The sequence below is a fragment of the Perca flavescens genome, chromosome 22 (genome assembly GCF_004354835.1).
Source record: "Perca flavescens isolate YP-PL-M2 chromosome 22, PFLA_1.0, whole genome shotgun sequence".
NCBI lineage: Eukaryota > Metazoa > Chordata > Actinopteri > Perciformes > Percidae > Perca > Perca flavescens.
In genome coordinates this window covers 5,804,592-5,824,630 of record NC_041352.1, presented here as the reverse complement: position 1 = coordinate 5,824,630, position 20,039 = coordinate 5,804,592, and the positions used below count along the sequence as shown (strand labels likewise).

Below are 20,039 nucleotides of genomic sequence, written 5' to 3'. Positions count from 1 at the left end.
AACATGCCCTTACATTGAGGAATAAAGTGGTTCACCTCTGAACAGCAAAAGGAAAGAGCAGTTACAGAGAAAAGCAGTGGAAAGGAAAAGATTTTGAATAAAAAAAATCAAGAGACTCCGGGGAGAGGAAGAAAGAGAGTAGGGAGGCAGAGAAACATAAAGCAGATCTTTCCTTGGCCCTTCGCTTCATTACGTGTGAAATTGTCCATAGGTTGTCCTCCAAATTATGGACGTTAATTGAAAATATTTACATTAGCATGACAGGTGGGAGAGGTTCAGCATCCTCTGTGTGAGGTTGTTACATGCTGGCAGGAAAATGGGCTTGCTAATTAGCAACACGCCTGATGAAGTCCATGCTCTGTGAGGTGTATTTAAGTGAACCAAGGCCTGGTCAATCAGGCTAGGAACAACTCTGCAGAGAGCATGCGTGACACAAAAAAAGAAAGACCTTGTTGCCAGTGGTGTTCACTTCTAGATTAATCTTACAAACTGCTGTCAGAATATTTGAAATGAAAAGATAAAAGTTGGACCCAACTTTTGAGTACATCTCTTCCCTTGATGAATGGAAATAGAGGCAGGAATGTTTTGTTCCATCTGTGTCTGAGACATTCCTGTCATTTTTGTCATAAGTAACAAAACTAATAAGGAAAATGTGAAAATGATCACTGATGGTACAGTTGGTCCTGAGAAAGTATGTGCTGTTGCACCTGGCTTAGCATATTGTTCCACTATTCACTGGCAACATTCGTCTTCCAACCACAAATACAGAATGAGAAACCGCTAAATTCATTTCAAGACCTTGGCACGTTATGAAGCTCTTTGGAGGGCTTTGTAACCCGCTCCTCGAGGCAAGTGTTAACAATTCCATGGGCTTGAAAAATTGAAAGGACATTGAGAGTGAGGTGCCGTAAATGAAAGTACTAAATGTGACTGATTATTACGTGGTCTGCTCTGTCGATTCCTCTAAGTGCTTCAAGTCTAAATTAAGGAGGCCCAGGATGACTGTGTGTGAGTTCCCCGCATTGGGAAGCTCATTTCTGTGTTGGGGGTTGTGAGAAGGTAAGGCCAAGCCATCTGGGGGTGCAAAACTCTGAGTCACAGAGTCGTTTCTGTGAGCTTTATGTGTCACCATGCTGGGAGGTTTATTCAAATCTATGGTGCCAAGTTTAACAGCAATAGAGCCCCCCCCCCCCCGCAAAAGCAAGGTGTGAGGTAAGAAGTGACATTAGAGCTTGACAACAGTGGCATTTTTTGAGTCAAGCTCTCTACTCACCTACAAGAACCACCAGCCTGTGTTTAGCCCCACTCTGCCTGCGGTAAGGGGTGACCTCCTCGTAAGTGGGCACATCAGCCATGTCGTACATTTCACTCTTCTTACACTCGTACATAGACTTGTTGGTCTTCTTGTCCTTCCTGCTCAGACGGAAGCTTCTCCTGAACCCAGCTGGAGGTTGGGATGAAAAGAGAGACGAAGGGAAAGGAGACAGAAAGAGACACATTAATTTAAAATATACCTAAAAAAAAATGTTTTGTGTCAGTATGTGAGTCTGTGAGGGTTTCTATATTCATACACAACTGTATGCAGCCCGCAGCTGTGCAATTCGATTTATGGTCGTTTCATGTCTTGGCAAACACCTCCAGAGCTCGATGTCCAAAATCTCATATTGTAGTGTGCAGTTCAGTTTTATGACAGCTGTCTTTGCTGTAGGTGAAGGAGGACAGCATAACACTTGGCCAAACAGTTTCCTTGGATATCACACTCAAACACTTTCTTCTTCATTTTCTCCTGGTGACATGAATTTTAATTTTCTTTTCTGCATACACATATCTCTTGGAGACATCTCTCTTGGTTAAGGCTTTTACATTTGTGAAAAGCTACATTATTGGATGTTTTCTCATTAACTATATTCCCCATTGACTTAAGGTAGGAATGTCTCATCCTTGTTTTTTTGTCTTGAATCTTTTTAACTCTCAAGCCGTAAAACGGAAGAAACTAGATGTTATTTTTGTGTTATTGACTGCTACAGTATGTGAATTTACTGCTAGTTGGTTGATGGTTGATAACTGTCAGGCTATGATTTGCTATTCATTCAAATTCCAATTTAGATAGTGGTGAAGTATGTGTGCATCATTTAGTGGTCTTTGCTGGCTTGCAGTCCTTAGACTGCCATCATAAAGGCTTCTTAACAGACCGATCAAAGAGAGCGCACGCCTTGATCTGATAATCTATGACAGAAGTTGAAGTTGAAATGTCTTTAATGTCCCCAAGGGGCAATTTGGTTCACAACAGAATCAAAAGGAGACATTTACACCTAATTAGAGGACTACTACCTAAAACAAGTTATTTCTCCACAACCCAGGATGTCTAATATCCTATTTCCGCTTACTGCCGGGGGTTGTTTTTAGCCCTCTCTTTAACTATTTTAGATTTTAATCAGTAATTTATAAACTCAAAAATATGATGCAAAATTAGGGTCGCGTGAAAATAATGGACAGGGGAGAAGAATCAGTAGTTGAAACAACTTCTGATACCCGCCATCTTCATACTTTCCACAACATTTTCAAACTGGTGTCGTGCTGTGCAAACATGCAGTGGAGAGAGAGTCGGCATTCTTCTCAGCTCCCCCCCAACAGTCCCTAAATAAGAGATGGAGCTATGGACCTATGGTGAGTTACAAATGAAACACACTATAAGTCATTGGAGCAGAAAAATAATGTTTTTGCATGAGCTTATGTATACGTATGAGTGTACACACGCGCCTGAGTACTGCATATAGTGTTACATTGAACATTTAGGGCAGACTTTGTTCCACTGTGGGCAAGTTGTGGCTTACGTTGTCTGTGCCATTTCTCCTGTGGTTAATCTACTCATTCAGCACCCTCAACCCCCGTACCCCCACCTAGGGAGTATTAGCCTCTGCCACACAGTGGAAAACATACCCAGCTCATCTGCATTTCTCCTGTAAAGACATCAAACTGTAACCAATATCCACAAGGGTTGACATCATTACAATAAACACTAGAAGTTTAATGTTAATGATATCCCATTGAGTCCATTTTCTGGAAGTTCAAACCCAAAAACCCACTCTGGTAAGTCATTTATCATAATGTAAACACACTACTGGCTAATTAGGCAGGCCAAACGCAATCTCCTCTACTTTCCACAGGGTGAGCAGGTGCACAGGGTTTCATTACGAGGCTCAAAGGTTATAAATCGCCATCCCTCAGCTGCGGGGGGCCCTCAGTAATCTAGTGCCTCTCAAGATCACTTAAACCTTTCTACAGTAGACAGCTCCATCCACATAATGACGGCGAATTCTCCTGCCCTCCCCTCTAGCGTTGCCAAAGGGTAAATAAATCAAAGTGTTGTGCAGCAGCGTGCAGCAGCACCCCATCCCTCACTATAACCTCCCAACAACCACCTCATCTTCAGCACTGACGGAACTGAATTAGACAGAGGGGATGGAAATTAATTCGATCCAGAATTGAGGAATGATTCAAGTCCTGTTCAAACCCAGACAGCCTGCCTGTTTGTCATGAAAAGCCTTGGGTATGTTGGAACACCAACATGTTTGTCACAGGAAAATCCAAGCTTAAGGTTACTAGTAGAAAAGGAATGTATGATATGTGTGGCACTGAGATCCAATACCTCTTAATGTTTTGACAGGTTAAATCAAATTTGTTCGCAATATATCTGTTTTGAATTTCCCTGGAATGAGAGCTGGGTAGTGACAGTGTCCTGGTGTGTTTTTCTGCAAAAGAGTTGTGTGTCTTGGGGTATGGAGTTAAAGTTTCCTTGCTTAATTCCCACAAGCAGGCAGGCACGCACACAGGCGCACGCACGCACGCACGCACGCACGCAGGCAGGCACACACACACACACTCTTAGTGAAACAGAAACATGAAAAAAGTGGAGGAAAAAAAGATGAGCATATTTAATGTAGTGTAAACACAAGCTGTGACTGCGTGCGCACACGCACGCACGCACGCACGCACGCACACGCACACGTGCACACACACACACTTGAAAGTCGCCAGCTGTCCTGCAAGTCCATTTTCCAGTGTGATAATATCTAACAGCCACGTAGGAAATTCAGCATGTGCGTATAGAAAGCGCCATGAGGCCACTGCCAACTCTGAATACAAACTGCCCACTCAGTATCATTGTGTGCATTGCTACAAATCCCCCACCTTTGGTGCAGTTAAGACAAATGTTCATAAAAAATAACAGATGACTCAAAAAGACTCAAGTCGTGCATTTGCCAACGGGCGTCTGAAAGAGGAGAAGCCTGAGAACAATACAAGCATCAGGTCCTCCAGACATCACGTGTAGGCGATCAGCGAGATGACAACACAGAGAGGAATAAAAAATGACATTTTCCCTCCAGTCAAACTTCAGTTTGTGCAGAGAAAGAAAACCTGCGGTGAAGCTGAGAGGAAAAGGATCCCAGTGAAACCACCTGTTGCGAGGCCCTGGTGCCGTGAGGGCCGCCGTCTGAGGCCGTGGACTAAATACAGAAGACCATGCTGACAGCTCTAGTGCCATCCTGGCTCTCCGGGCAGGGGGCCTTCTCTCTCCTCTGGACCAATGGAGACGACATTTATGGAATTAACCATGCATGGCAGCTGGGGATTAAGTGAGTATTATGCTTGTGGCTCTATGCTGCACGCTGTGGTTAAACGCTGTAACACTTAGTCCCGTTCGCGGGCACAAAATGAGGGGAGCATTACCGGCTCTCTCGGCTTGGTTGGAATGAGAAAGGCTCATGGTAGGCAGCTAGAGAGGTGGTGGACGCTTTCCACACTGTCAGCCATTATTACCCCAAAAATGAATAAAAAGAAAAGGAGCGTTGCTGCTCATAATGACAAAATACAAAAGCCTGGGGTAGACAGAAGGTCTGTTCTGCTTGATTTATCACCAACTTGATTTGTTTGCATAATACAAGGAGGCATGCTAGACTGTCAAGGCAAAGTATGCCTGGATTTCTGAAGATTTTACATTATTATAAAAACAGAAGTTGAGCCATGTCACTGTGGGCCAGCATGCACTGTACAACGCCTCCAACAGTTTCAAGAAGGTCCCAAGGAGAGGAATTAAGAGAGGAAAGGAGAGGACTCAAGAGAGGAAAGGAATCAGGAGAGGAATCAGAGGAAGAATCAGGAGAGGAATCAGAAGAGAAATGAGAATGCTGAGAAGACAGCAAGTGAAAGGAAGGAAGGGAACATATCCAGATAGACAGGTGTGTGTCCTTCAAATGCTTCCTCCACACAACTGTTAACAGGCATCTGTAAAAATGATTATGGCACAGTAGTAAAGTGGGCTCCAAGGCTGATCTTAGAATATTTGACTGTATCAAACATCTAGTTCTGGACAAGTTCACAATGGTCTATACAGTACTGGATCCAACTTCTGGACACTGGAAGTTTCAGTTCAGCCATGCCAATGTACTTCACTCCTCTATTAATAAACGCAATGAAAGCGATAGGTAAAGTTTGTTGGTGTGACATTTGAAATCAGAAAGCAGTCCATGGTGGTGAACTCATTAGACTCCTATCTGGGGAGAACACACTCTGGGAGTAGTTTCCACGGCCCCTGCACAAAGCATTTGGAAAGTGGTACCCAACCCAAGTGTTACAGGCTTATATGGTGGAATAGTGCTGTAGATCTTTGGCTGTAAAAGGTCCATTTGCGTCGAGTGCTATTTGTTTTTCCCCTTCGTCTTATCCCACAGCTCTTTGGGCTCAGGAATGTCTCGTCTCAAAAGGATGCCTGATGCCTTATGTGTTGGCAAAAAACACACAAACACACACGCACGCACGCACACACACACAAGTACTTCTACCTCTACTGGAGTCCTTGAAGCCACTCTCAACATGCCAAAAAGGGCCTCTGAATGCCAAAGGTACTAAGGCTAAATGCCTGTTTTCTCGTTTGTGTCATCAGTCTGATGTTCAGACAGAGAAGATGCTCTACAACAAAGCCACAGTCAAGGAAATTCCACGTCTCTCTTCCGACTCTATAAACAACTTCAATGGTTGGTTGCTAATGCTGAAAAAAAAAGACACTTGTCAAGCCAGTGCATAAACCTGCTCCTATTGTACCAAAATGATGGATTTCATAAAAATGTATATCATTTCAATCTTATAAAGTCAGGTTCCTTTGGACATAAATGGGGGAAAAACTCACTAATCCAAATGTGTTGGCTCCTGCACATTCACAACTATTGATGAACTCGTTTTTTATTTTAGTTTAACAGTTTTCCATTTTTTTTCTCCATAATTTGGACATAATTGGATTGTGAAGGCCTGATGGATATTGCAGCCTACGATCGTTCAGCTTCAACTGATTTGGAGCTACTTGCTTGCCCCTCCATCAATTTATCTTTCTCTCTGGATGTTCAGTGTGTGCCTTTTGGGATTATTTTAGTAATGTGTCACTCTGCCTATGCTTCTATATCACAATGCAAGTTATGGATTTTTTGGTTGTGACTTGAGCCAAGTGCAGTGATGGGTCATTTGATGGGTCATTTTCTACACAAAAAATTCTGTAAAGAATTGAGTCCTTTTTTTTTCTAGAAAAGCCCAATAAGAAGGCATTATGGGACACAGTTTTCCTCCTCCTAAATCAAACTTTATTCTTTAGTCTGATGGCTCTAAATTCAAGCAACAACTGAGCACAGGAATCTGTTCGCCCCCTCCCCCCCACCAGTAGTGCTCAAGGATCGCTTTTGGCAAAGGCCCTTACAGACGTTGCATCACTGAGAGAGGCATGTAGGGAAAACAAACCAAGAACTATGGACAACAACTGCCTACCCCCTCCCACCGCCTCCTTTCTTTCCCCATGCAACCTCAGTAGCATTGCAAAAGCATCTGTACGTTCTAGGATTTCAAACTTTTAGGGACGGGCCAACTCTAAATTATACAACCACATCCAACAGGCTGAAAAGCCATGCAGCAAGTACTCACACAAGATGTTATTATAACTCCCAATTTTTTCTTCTCCTCCTCCTGAGGTTCTCTCATAACAGTTAAACCTCGTTCTGGGCTGCTGGAGTCAAGAAATGCTGCTAACCAGCTAGACTGCTAGATGGTGTTTAGGTACCGAGGAGGAAGAGGAAAGGCTGAGATCATTGACCCCATGGAGGAGGCAGGGTGACAGTAAGGGCAAGCCTGAAGGCGACAGAGAGGAGTGAAAAAAATGGACTGGTGTTTGGCAAAGTTTGGCCTTGGGATATGACCCTGATTGAGCTTGGCAGACATGGCTCAAGCTCAGTATTTATAAACTTGCGTGTGCACTGGATATCCTGTGAAATCTAAAGTCTAAACTGTGTAATGTGCATGGAGAGCTCTGAGGCCAGTTCACCTCTTGACCTCGACATCTGAATATAGACAGAATGGGATAGAGAGACAGAGAGAGAAATAAAGAGACAGCAACTTAAGAAAAAGGCAGATGGATGGACAGAGGACTTGTGTATGAGCCAGTTAGTACTGCCTGTGGTCCTCCAGAGGGACGATACCTTATGATTTGTCGGGAAAATGACAGTGGTAATAAAAGCATGATGGGAAACATTTCTGTACAAGACAGAGAATTGGAAGCAGTTCTCTGAAAAGGGCTGCAGAACCAAAGCGGGCCATGGTAATTGTCATTAAGTCTGACCGGGACCACATCAACGAAACCGGCGCTCGTCCGGACCTCCAGAACAAAGCGTGGAAAACAAGCAGTCCTTTTAACACAGATCCATCCAGAACCATTCTCAAAGACGTCTTCAGACCCACAGCAGAGCAGAACAGGATAAGTACTACATTCTGCAAATCCATGACATGATCTGCCAGTGGACTCATGCTGTCAAGGGAGCAAAAATAGCACACTGTAGGCTAGTGAACCACTACAGAACTACTCTGTGTTTTACATGGGAGTCCAAGTTGAATCAGTTGTACCAAAACACTGTGGGAGTTAGAGCAATATGTCAAGTAGATTAAGAAAAGCAGATAACTATTTGTCAGTGTAATGTCTGTTTAACATGGCACACACTATAAAGGCTCGTCTATGAAGGAAGAACTGAAGGGTCAAGGAAGGATTAATGGAGCGAACACATGTAAATCTAACACAATCTTGGCCACCGTCTCCACTGTTAATGCATTAAAGGAACAGCCACGTCAGGAGGGCAGAGGACAAAAGGAATTGAAGACAACATCTCTCACCTAGGTGGAATCCGCTACTATAGTCAGCATCCTCTGGTGATGAGAAGAGAAAAGAAGGAGAAGCCAGAAGAGAGGCACAACATCATGTTAAAGAGAGTAGTCAGGCACCTACCCCTCCAGCCACATACCGGAGAGGTGAAGGTCCATAGAAATACAAGAGAAAGAACATACAGGTACAGTCAACATACGTACAAGACAACAGATTTTATTTTTTTATTTTATTTACTGTATGTTGATGGAGTTTCAGTTAATTATGTCCACTTTGTCCAGAGTGATAGCCAATGATGTAGTGGTAAATAGGAGGAGAAGTTAACTATGACCTCCAGCAGATGCATCATGAGGCAAATGACTACAAACATGATGACAAATGTTTTTCTTTATTTTTTCCTATAGAAATAATAGTATGAATTGACTTTACAAAACCTAGGCCACCCACACAAAAAAAAAAAGTTCTATTAATTTAGGTTTACAGTCCATTACATCCCTGGCCATTGCTTTAGATGTTTTTTGAAAGTCACTAAATAATTTAATGTTATGAGTTAGTTCGGCACAAGATTACTTATGACTACTGCCATGTGAAGGAATGATTCTCCAAGCGATGTCCACTCTAATGGCAATGACAAGTTAGCTGGTGAAAGATGGGGCTTTGTACAATGCAAAAGCCAATAGCCTGCAAACTCTTCACAGTTTTTAAAAGGAGGAATTGACAGTGAAGTTTGACACGCCCCCTTTAAGAGTTATTAGCTTTGACATAAGAAGACAAGGCCAAATGAAAACAAGAAGGATGGAGAGTAGAGGTGAGAGGGAGACCTTTCGTTACACACAGAAATTATGAAGGGGAACCAATCACAAATGGTTGGACTGTGTGCTGCAACACTATCAGCCAGTTAGGTCCTATTCAATGGGACATGTCAGACAAGTAGTACCTTCGATCTCCTCAGCTGTGAGTGCAATAGAAGCAAGGAATGGAAATGAGTCACAGTTAGAGAACATTTTGGATTACAAAAAGTAAGTTGGAAGAGATGAGAGAATACAGAAGAGGAAACCTACCAAACTCTACAGCCACATCGTCTTAGAAAAGCAAAACAAAAGACAAACAAATGACAAAAAGAAGAGTTAACATCTTAATATCTTATGTGAAAAAACTCTAATTTGAGCTACAGTTAAGTCTGCGTCTCTCTGTTACACTAGTACACTAGTACTCAAGACTATGACACATTCATATTAAAATATTGCTTTGAGTTGAGTCATTTGTTATACAAAATTTAAATAGCCCATAATTCTATTTCATTTTGTAATGTTTGTGAAAAATGCTTACTACGATAGATATTGTGTCTAAAAGTAAAATTACTACATTAATGTAACAAAACAACACAACAATTACTACATTACTTTAACAAAAACAAACATGCTAACTCAATGTCCGCTTCTAGCCCGAAGATTTCAACTGCAACTCGTGGTCTTTATCAATAGGTCATGTATGCTCAGTTAACATGGAGATGGCTCAGTTGTCATGACATTAACAAAGTACGGAACTTTGGAGGAAAAACATAACCCCAAACCGAAGTTTTATCCAGGGTACGTGATGACAACCAAGTAAACTCCATCCACTGATGAAGACCAAGAGATACAGTAAAAAGCTAACTACTAACTGGACCTTGTGTTCAGATTTTGGTTTTCTAACTACTGTATTGTAACTATAAGAATGAACTTTGACATTCTACAAAATAACATTTCTACTGTTTTTTATTTTGCTAGAACACATTTATATCCATTGTTACCTAGTGAGACCCAGTCTCTGGTACATTTCTGTGGTGCATCCACTGTGAGTTCACAGAAAGAGACATATTTAAAATTCAAAAGGTTTTAAGGTAGCATTTGAAATCCCTCCAGATGTTTAGGAGTGCCATCCAAACAGCTATAAGATGATGGTTTCCAAAAAGGTAGCTGATTCTAGATCAGTATACAGTATCTGTGTGTGTTTGGTTTATGAATCCATGAACATTTGGAGGCACTTATACATGCTTCCTCCCCTTCACGTGTTCCCATTTTAGCCAAACAAGGTTAAATCAAAACATACATAGCACCATCCAGCACAGTATGTTGCTTGACTTACAACAGCGCGTTCATTTCCCAGAGCGCACCGCAGCTCAGGGACATGTTACGTCACAGCCGGAGTTAATGACTAGCCAAAACAGCAGTCAGGAGTGATCACTGCAAAGGTTGTGCTAAAACACCAGTCCTGAGAGAGTGTAGAGCCAAAAGTGTCTGCCTTTATCTGACATCTTGTTTAACATGGTAGTGTTCACAGCAATGTTCCTACTGATGTTGCCCTCCTTACGCTGCAGTGTGACATTTTAAGTTAAACCAGCACCTAAGCCACATTTTGAGTAGGATGAGAGGTAATTGTAGAGGAAGACAGAGGCAGACTTGAAAGAGGAAACAACTAGGACAATATGAGAATGATTAAGATATCCGAATCCTTCCAAGTGCTGTCCTTTACACCGTGGAAGGCTTTCATCTGGTGCCTATCTGCCACAGGAATGCTTTGCATTGCTTTACATTCCTAGTCTAATGAAACACCATGGGATAACACTGCAGAATGTAAATTGACAGGGCACGGCCTATTCTTAATATGCTTAAATGCTGGGAAACCTTGTCTTGTGCCTTTTCTGAGAGCGCATTTCACCCGCTCGGCCCAAAGAAACATTTTGAGAGCAGTGAGAATGGGCTGAAGTCATGATGATGTGTATGTGAGTGGCCAGGCCTGCAGTGATGGTGGCAGCCAAGCCTGTCATTTACTGAGCGCAAGGAGCCATGGCCGCCCAAATTGCGGCCGCCAACTTTCTCATTGTGCCGTCAACCAGGGTACCAGTCAGCTAACCAGGCTTACAGGGTGCTGCAAGCCCCCCACATATCACATGTCGCCCACATACCAAAGATTCTATCACAAAGGATGACAGATGGGGAGAGGCGAGGGTAGTGTTGGAATGAAGGGAAAGGATGGATGAGATAAACAGAAAGATGAGCGGATGTAATGTTTGTTAAAGGATAATTCTAGTTTATTATAACTTATTTTTGTAGTTTTTGCTGTTGTTTTTATTGGTTATAATGACATTGTACTAATCATCGTAACTGCTAAATCTGGAAATATGACGACATCCCAACTATGGAGGGGAGGTACAGAGGGGAAAGAAACGCCAACGGTCACAGTGTTTGCCCTATAATTGTACAGGCCTGGCGGGCCACCACAACGGGAACCCCAGCCAGGCCAGAATTTCTTTAAATGCCAACAGCAGTAATGTAACTGCAGGACAGTAGAGTATGTTATCTAAACCGCTAATGTGCAAGTGCTGTGCAAGACCCACAGCAGATATTGGCAGGATGTTTTCCTCCTCCATGGCAACATGCATGCGAATGCAGTCTTACTGTATTGTAATGTGCAGTCACAATGCCAGCTGGATAGGCTTCTGTTCATGCACTGTAGCTCACCATACACAAACCAAATTGCTATTTGGCAACTGTTTGTAAATCATAAGTGATGTCTTTGTCATTCTGAGACTGCCTGCCAGGGAATCACTTACAGGGGTTTTCAGTCAGGTGCAACAGAAAGTCCTGCGAACAATTGTGGAATACACAGCAGCCGCAACAGGTGGGCACAGTTCTAAAAAGTGCAAAATTGTCCAATTTGGGCTTGAAACACATTTTTTCTTTTGTGAGAAAAAATTCTATATTTTAAAAGAAGCATTTTACTGTGAGTTATTAGGAAACACTGCAATATGACAACATCGCAACTAGGTACGGAGAGGAAAGAAACGCGAACGGTCACAGTGTTTTGTACTATAATTGCATAGGTCTGTGGCTGTGGCCGCCAGGCCAACGTGGAACCCCAGCCAAGCCAGAACTTTTTTTTAATGCCAACAGCAGTAATGTAACTGCAAGGCAGTCGAGTGTGTTATCTAAACTGCTAAAGTCAGTTAAACAGGTGAAGCGAAGATAACATTGTCGCTGAACGTTGAATAGTAGGTCATCCACAAACCCATTTTCGTTATTGTCCTCGTCATCATCACCACGAGTATAAGCCATCATCCAAGTTGTACTACCCATTAGAGAAAAATAAAATAGTGGGTATCTTTATTCTTTGGATTATACTTTAGTTGTATGGATTATATCTGGCACAGTCAAACAGAGTGTCAGTGCTTTAAGACAATTTTGCTTCTCCTTATGTTGCAGGAAGAAACAAAGGAATGAGCCCTAGTCAGCAGCCTGTAAACGGCCCTGAGTTATGGGCTGATGTCACCCTCGCAGCCAGCCAGCATATAGATCGTCTTCTCCTTGAAAAAACTGGACGCTGTCACTTTCTCTCTTGCTCCCTGTATCTCTCTCCTTTTTAAACAACCAACATGAGACCAGTGGTATTTTCCAGATGAGACAGAGTGAGATCTTTGTCATGCATCTTTCGGCCTTCGAATGCAGAGCTGATTATTCAAAGTCAGGAGCAGGAAGTGATGAAATGATACACAGAGCAGAGTTGGTCTGTATTAAAAAGCTGACTTCATATAATATCAGTCACTCATTTGGATACTGACAATAAATCAATCAGGGAATTTTTACACGAAGGGAAACAATCACAACTTGATCTATAAAACGTTGAGGGTGGTCTCCAAGGTTTATCTGGTTCTGACCTTTGAGAATCAAATGGAACTTTTCTCCCGCACCCACTGCGCCCTCGAAATCTACTCATGCGTCTGTAAGGGTTTAAAAAGGAAATGGACTGATAAATAGAACACAGGGCCAGGTTCAGGGCCACTCAAGACCGATCTTGGTCAGCATTTTGAAATGGTTCAGTCGCTCGCTGGAGAGAGAGGGAGCGAAAGTGAGAGGGATAGCGCTGTAATGTATGGAGAGAGACGTAGAAAGACCCCAAGGTGAGCGGTAAGTGTGTCCACGTGTTTGGCAGACTGCGAACCAAACCAAACAATCAGACAGTGGAGAGGTTTGCATGTCAGACAGAGGAACAGACATGCTGTATGAAAGCCCAGAGAGCCGTTAGTATGTTCAGAGAAAACAGATGGGGAAGCTGGAGCAGAGTCAGATATTGATGGAAAGGAGCTGGGGGGGGGCACCTAGGCCAGGTTGACAACAATAGATGTAAAATTGTTGATCTAACCCCTGTACCAGATTAATAATTGACTTGAACTGATGGCACTTGAAACATCAGTTTCATAACTGAGGAAGAATCCATGAAAGCTGCGAGAGCAACAGTGAGGAAAGGGATTATTTATATCTTGCAAAAGTTAGACGAAAATGGACACGGTTAAGCAATACTCGCCGCAGCCCCTCGCCAACACCAATATTGTTCCAGCCGACAAAGCTCCCGGGCTGGAAAGAGAGAGAGATAAAGGGACCCCCTCCTCAATCACCACCTCTGTCCTCCGCTCAGTAACAGCGGGGTCTCCACGGTATCCTTCAATTAGGTTGTAGTTTATGGCCCCAGGGCCCAGCGTCCAGGGGGCCAGGATCCAAACTTTTTCTCCCTCCATCTCTCCTGACCCAGCCTCCACGACTCCGCAGGGCCACATTGACTACAGAAAGTGACCCCTCGACTGTTTCCCTTTCCATCTACAGTATTCCTTCAGTCAATCCATAAAAAAAAAATATTTCACTTTCCTGCATTTCCTCTTTTGTAACGTTTTTTTTTCTTTTACACCGTTCACTTTTATTCACTCAACTCGTTGCTTAATACTCCAACTTGATCCAACATTTTTCTCTAATTCAGTTTTTTTTTTTTATCACTGAGACACGAATGTGCAAGAACAAAGAGTGAACTGTTATCATTCCCCAGTTATTCATCTAGTAGTGAGAGGGCCATGTCAAGGGACTTCCTACTACTTCTGCTGTACAAACAACTAATGCTTACAGTATGTATGACATAACAAAGAAAGTTAAGCTACAGCTCAAAAGAAGACTTATGTTCCTTTGGTATGGGCCGCAGCGGACTCTACTACATTTTACACCTGCCTTCTGTGCACAGAGAGAGGGTGGGGGGTGGTTACAAATCCCATAACTCATAAGAGGAACTGGGCCATTAAAATGAAATAGTAAGGGAACAGTACAGCACTGTCTGTCTTTAACTCTTTAGCAGGCTATTTTTGGCCATCCTGAACCATGTATGCCAGTACGCGGTTGAACATAACCAGGAAATGACAACATCCATAATTCACCCGGGAGCTTAAAATCGGAGGTAAAAGTTCCTAATGCTAAGTTTAGAGGTGGTCAGCGTAGCTCTGTTGGTTATTTCGGAGCTCCATATTGAAAGAGTCACGTTACATTAAGAGGTCGATGCCATGTTGAGGGAAACAAGTACATGTTCGTCCCAAAGTGGTAATCTGCGGTGAAAAATATGGCCTATAAGAACTAGTTTTTGGATCAATGGGGTCATTGTAAGACCAGAGCAGACCTATAAAGCCAAGTACAATTGTGTGTATTTTTCAGAGAGTTCATGTGTTTTAAAATGCAGAATGAAAGGAGGGATACATGTTGTACATTGCAGAGGACAACCTATGCACTCTTATTAAGCCTAAATATATGGTTAGGAATATAAAGATATAGGCAAATATACTGTATATAGCAAGGATACAAGCAGGGAGGACAGGAAAGTTGTGTAGAAAAGGAGGTATTTGGAAATAAGCTTGTAGCTGATGTGAAGCAGAGAGGAAAAATATGGAATGTATTGTCGCTGTCCGGCAAAAACCTTGTATCTCCATATTTCGTCTTTTTTTTCATAAACCAATGCTATTGGTCCCTTTTTAGGTCCGTCTGTGGGTTATTCAAATATTTAAACAGTGACAAAGCAATTTTGCCTGACTTCATCGGTTTCAAATGAGTCTTTTCTCATTTCCTGAAAAACAATAGTTTTGGACATACAAGGTTTCCACCATGTAGGATAACATATGGATAATGGTTTTGTTGCATGAGGGACATTTAAAAAAAATAATCTTTTTCAGTTTTGAATATCAAAAAAACCCTCAAATGTCAAGTAAAGAGCGTGATGTCATTAAACTGTCGACTTAGGTCTGTGTGGGGCGAGTTGGCCCACAAGTTCTGCAAAGACCCACAGCAGATATTGGCAGCATGTTTTCTTCCTCCATGGCTACAGGCATGCAAATGCAGTCTGATTGTAATGTGCAGTCACAATGCCAACTGGATAGGCTTCTGTTCATGCACTGTAGCTCACCATACACAAACCAAATTGCTATTTGGCAACTGTTTGTAAATCATAAGTGATGTCTTTGTCATTTTGAGACAATCGCTTACAGGGATTTTCAGTCAGGTGCAAAATAAAGTCCTGCAAACGATTGAGGCGTACACAGCAGCCGCAACAGGTGGCCACAGCTTTAAAATGTGCAATTTCGTCTTGAAACGTATTTTTTCTTATGTGAGAAAATCTATATTTTAAAAGAAGCATTCTACGTTGTTGCGAGTTATTGGGAAACAGAAATCTTACTGTTACTGTTTTGGACTGGAAGGCTGTGCAGACCTCTACTGCACACTCCTTAGGCCTACTTCTCTTTTTGGTGGCTGATGGGAGTGAAGGTGGAGAAGATGTTCAACTATTGCTGTTAAATTAACATTCCTCAGTTGCAGGCTTGTTTTTGAAGACAGTTGTGTATTTTGATTTGATTGATTGGTCTACAGCAAAAGACAACTGTGTGACAACCCAATTGGCACTTCAGTTTAATATTTTGAAATGTAATTGGCCATATATCCCAAAACAGTGGCCCTGGTCAGCTGGGAGGAGGCCTCGGGGAAGACCAAGGACTAGGTGGAGGGATTATATCTCCAACCTGGCCTGGGAACGCCTCGTGATCCCCCAGTCGGAGCTGGTTAATGTTGCTCGGGAAAGGCAAGTTTGCTGCTCCCCCTGCGACCCGACACCGGATAAGCGGACGAAGATGGATGGATGGATGGAGTGGCCCTGGTCATTCTAAACTTGACAGTAAACCATAAATAAAGCATAACCATCAAAGCCCCTACTGTTCGGAATTGCCCTCTATTAAAAAATGAGGGTGGCTAATTCAAAGTTATGCTGTAAAATACTTGAAGCCTGCAGCATTTCCTCACTCTCATTGGCTCGTGGCTCTTTTCTCATCTTAAACCTAAAACCAGGGCCTGTAGGCCATACCTAATTGTTTCTGCTGCTGTCCTTTTCTTGTGTAACATGGTTTATGTCTTCTGTCTTCATTATGAAGCAATCAACAATCTTTGATTTATAAGGGTAATTTAGCTATAATCCCCCCCATTTCCTGATCTCCCACATACTGGCTTATTATAGCACATTACTCCTGCTGATGCGTTCTCCCTAACATTGCAGCACTGACTGGCTAGGATTGGGTTCACCGTATAGGCTCGTGATAATGGGCTCCGCGGATCAGTGTTGCCCCCCCTATCACATCTGTAGGTCTAGCATCTGATCATTAATCCGTCATTGAGCGCTTTAAGATGTGGAGAGGTGAGCTGGATGGGTAGGCAGGCTGGTGTGTTGGCTGGAAGGTGTAAAGGCTCTGAGAGGTTTTCCAGAGGGCAATCCTCCTCCCCTCTTCGCATTAAAGCCCCTGCATGACTTAGACCACATCAACACATGGAGAGACAGAGGGGGACAGAGAAAAGAGAGTCTGGCAAGAGACTGTGAGAGTAAAACATGGAGCAGACAGGAAGGTAAATCCAGACACACCACTTCCTCTGATGACAGGCGTGAAGCAGTGCAACTGTGCCACAGGCTTCAGCAGTCGCCTCAGAGTGCAGAGATGGGTCCTTAATAACATCCCTAGCTTCCATTGTTTGTTTGTTACTATCCCTTCATCTGCATTACCCCCCCTAAACCCACCCACCCGCTGGTTTGTTAGGGCCTTTCACATCAGATGCTTACATGATCGTCGACTCAAGGTCTTCTGGGGCGGGAGCGTCGCAACAGGTCGCCGCAGGGCAAATCTCCTGGAAGAAGAGAGAGGAGGATAAAGAAAGAGAGAGGAAAAGGCACAATAAAACCATCAGTTTTCATGACCGCGTAGGGAATAATAAACACTCGCTGCTACGCTTCAATATCAACCAGTTTCATTCCGTCAGCCGAGACTGGTGAAAGAAAAGCAGGGAGATGGCGTGAGGACGAGATAGAGAAACGCACTTGCTATTAACAAAACTGCAGGGTTAAATCTGAATGTGTGAATCTTCTCTTTTCTTTTGCTCTTCTCCCTCCATTTATTGTGTGTGTGTGTGTGTTTTTTTTCCCCTCGCGCCTCCGATGGTCTTGGACGGTGCCAAGAAACTGCCCCGGCCTCCTGAGCTCTGTGTTGCACATCAAGTGCGGCCGTCCGAGCGCACACTGATGTGCGATTTTCCATCTACTTGCCATCCAAAGTGGATCAGTACCAGCACTATCATTTTCTGTCATTACTCATTTCAGGGCCAGACATTGTGCGGAAATCCAGAATATTCTGGCGCGTGAAGCAAGAAAGAAAAAGAAAACTGAGAAAATGAGGAGAGAAAGAAAAAGAGGGTGAAACGTGTGCGACAGTGACAGCAGTTTGGGCCAGCCTTGTTAAGCGGGAACGGTAGACAGGACAAGCTGACCTAAGTGGTTGTTTCTTACCTCTCCTGAAACTGTTTGGACGGGATAAGGCCGGCACGGGGATTGGCTTCCCCCTCGTGTTTGGCCTGCCACCAGGTTGCATCATCTTGGCTCATGATCTGAAGGATAGAGCCCTTCTTGAAGGCCAGTCCAGCCTCTTTACATGGGATAGCTTTGTCCTCGTTAGGGTCGTAGTCAAAGAACGCCTTCACAAATACCTGGACATACAGCAGAGGAGGGGCGGGGAAGAAAACAAAGAGCTGGATTGAGGGCACAACAGGAAACGCAACGGTTCACTGTTAATGACTTTTCCCTCCATTGCGTAGAGCATGAACCCCCAGAAGGTGCTTCACCAACGCTCAGGTTGATTATTCTAGAAAGGTCATTGCAATCAGAAGTTGAAACCTGCAACTGCTAGCCAAGTAAGTTTCTGCATGTGGTTCCCTCAGCACTTAGGATGGACTAAGCCCTGTCACCATCTTCCAAGTGTGGCGAGAATTAACATCTCCTGAGTCAGAGGCTCCAGTTGGAAGTGCTTTGTTCCACCCGCTGACGTTCTCTTATCCTAAACACAATCTAATAATCAGCAATCTTTCCACATTGAGAAACAAAAAATAGTTTTTTTCTTTAAGGAGTTGGTCTAATTGGCTTTGGCAGTGGGGGTGGACGCAAATCATCAACACAAAGGACGTTGGCCCTTATAGTGGAAAAATCTCTGACATCTTTTCCCTGGTGTGGGCGGCAAGCTGCAACCTACAGCACCTTGCTGCATCTTCTGTCCAAACTGAGTTCTGTCAAGATGAGTTATCACTCCTAAGACACCTCAGTACATATGAAAAGAGAAAAGAGAGGGAAGGAAAGTGTGTATGTGTGAGAGAAGAGAAAACAAGGAAGAGAGGGGGAGAGATTGCATTTTTTCAATGTCCTGTTGATTTAAAGAGTGCTTTGTGCCATGTAGTAAAATTATGTTTCAGACAGAGATGTTTTGTTTGGGTCATAACAGCCGCTTTGGCTGCTAAACGCTCCGACAGAACACACTCATACATCTACACACTGAAATCTCCTTCTCCCTTGGCTGAGTTTATTTGGCCTGTAGATGCTCAGCCACTTAGCTGCCCTTTGGTGCATCTACACTACCTGATGTAAGCGTACAGGCTATTTTCATTTAAGGAGTAGCTGAGTGTTTGGCACCGGCGGACTATATATCAGACGGGCCAGACAGTTTCAACCATTACACGATGACAAAGGATGTAAGTGGCCCACCCTTCCCGTACACTTACTCTTACACATGCAGGGTGGGCTGCATTGTAATTAATGATAAGCCGCCTTCGACCCTGGAGCTTTAGGTTGATCCAGCCTCTGTCTACTACTGATAGAGTGTGTGAGAAATAGTGTATCACCATAGCACCACAATGGGTGAGAATGATGGAGTGGCAGTTAAACTACCCTCAAAATGGATGGCTACAAGCTACGGTCTCCTGGTGCAGCAGTCCACATGAATGGAGATAATCTTGTCTTACATGTGGCTGGGTATCAAACCTCAACACCACAACAGCTAAAGCTAAAGGCACATCTTTAGCTCATCTTTAGCTCATGTCAGTGGGGTGTGGTAGTGAGTCTAGGTTTAAATGCATTTGAATATGTGAAGGGGACTTGCTTAAGCTAAAACAGGGTTTCTCTTTAGAAAACAAATTGGTTTTGTAGAAAAACATAAAGACGTAAGGTATCCCTAATGTGTTATGCTACTGAAACTCAGATAACATTTCTGTATTAGTATTGATACATTTCCTTTTAACTACTGTATTCCCTCTTCTCATTAACATTTTACACCTCTCTTTGCTTGCTCATACATTATTTCCTTACAGATCAAAAACAATGTTCTGCATCCAACAAAAAGGCATCATGCTGGAGCAGAGAAGCTCTGTTTTTTTTATTTGAATGAGTGTAACCAAATATATATTTATATACAGTATATAAATAAGATAACGATTAAGCCAGGACAAGACCTACTTTTTGCTCCTTGGTTGGCGCATCCTCCTTGACGCATGGGACAACTTTAAAGGTAATGGCTCCTTGCGACTGGGCCTGAATTTTGGGAAAGACAAAATAGATACACCAGTTTAGGTACAAAGAGAGGGGGTGGAAACACCAGTCATCTGTCCTGCAAATATTTCACAAAGCACCTAATCCAATGAAAGTCACATAATGC

At 43.1% G+C, this 20,039-nt stretch overlaps 1 protein-coding gene across 2 annotated transcripts in view; it reads right to left on the bottom strand.

Annotated features, from left to right (window-relative positions):
* The window catches only part of mpp7a (MAGUK p55 scaffold protein 7a), a 161,235-nt gene that overhangs the window by 26,712 nt on the left and 114,484 nt on the right, over window positions 1-20,039 (bottom strand). For both annotated transcript variants that reach the window (XM_028569896.1, XM_028569897.1), the window contains exons 9-12: window positions 19,841-19,915; window positions 17,852-18,048; window positions 17,132-17,196; window positions 1,274-1,444 (exon numbers count right to left, since the gene is read on the bottom strand). In XM_028569896.1, coding sequence (XP_028425697.1) covers window positions 1,274-1,444; window positions 17,132-17,196; window positions 17,852-18,048; window positions 19,841-19,915 — 508 coding nt within the window. The remainder of the gene's footprint in view (window positions 1-1,273; window positions 1,445-17,131; window positions 17,197-17,851; window positions 18,049-19,840; window positions 19,916-20,039) is intronic.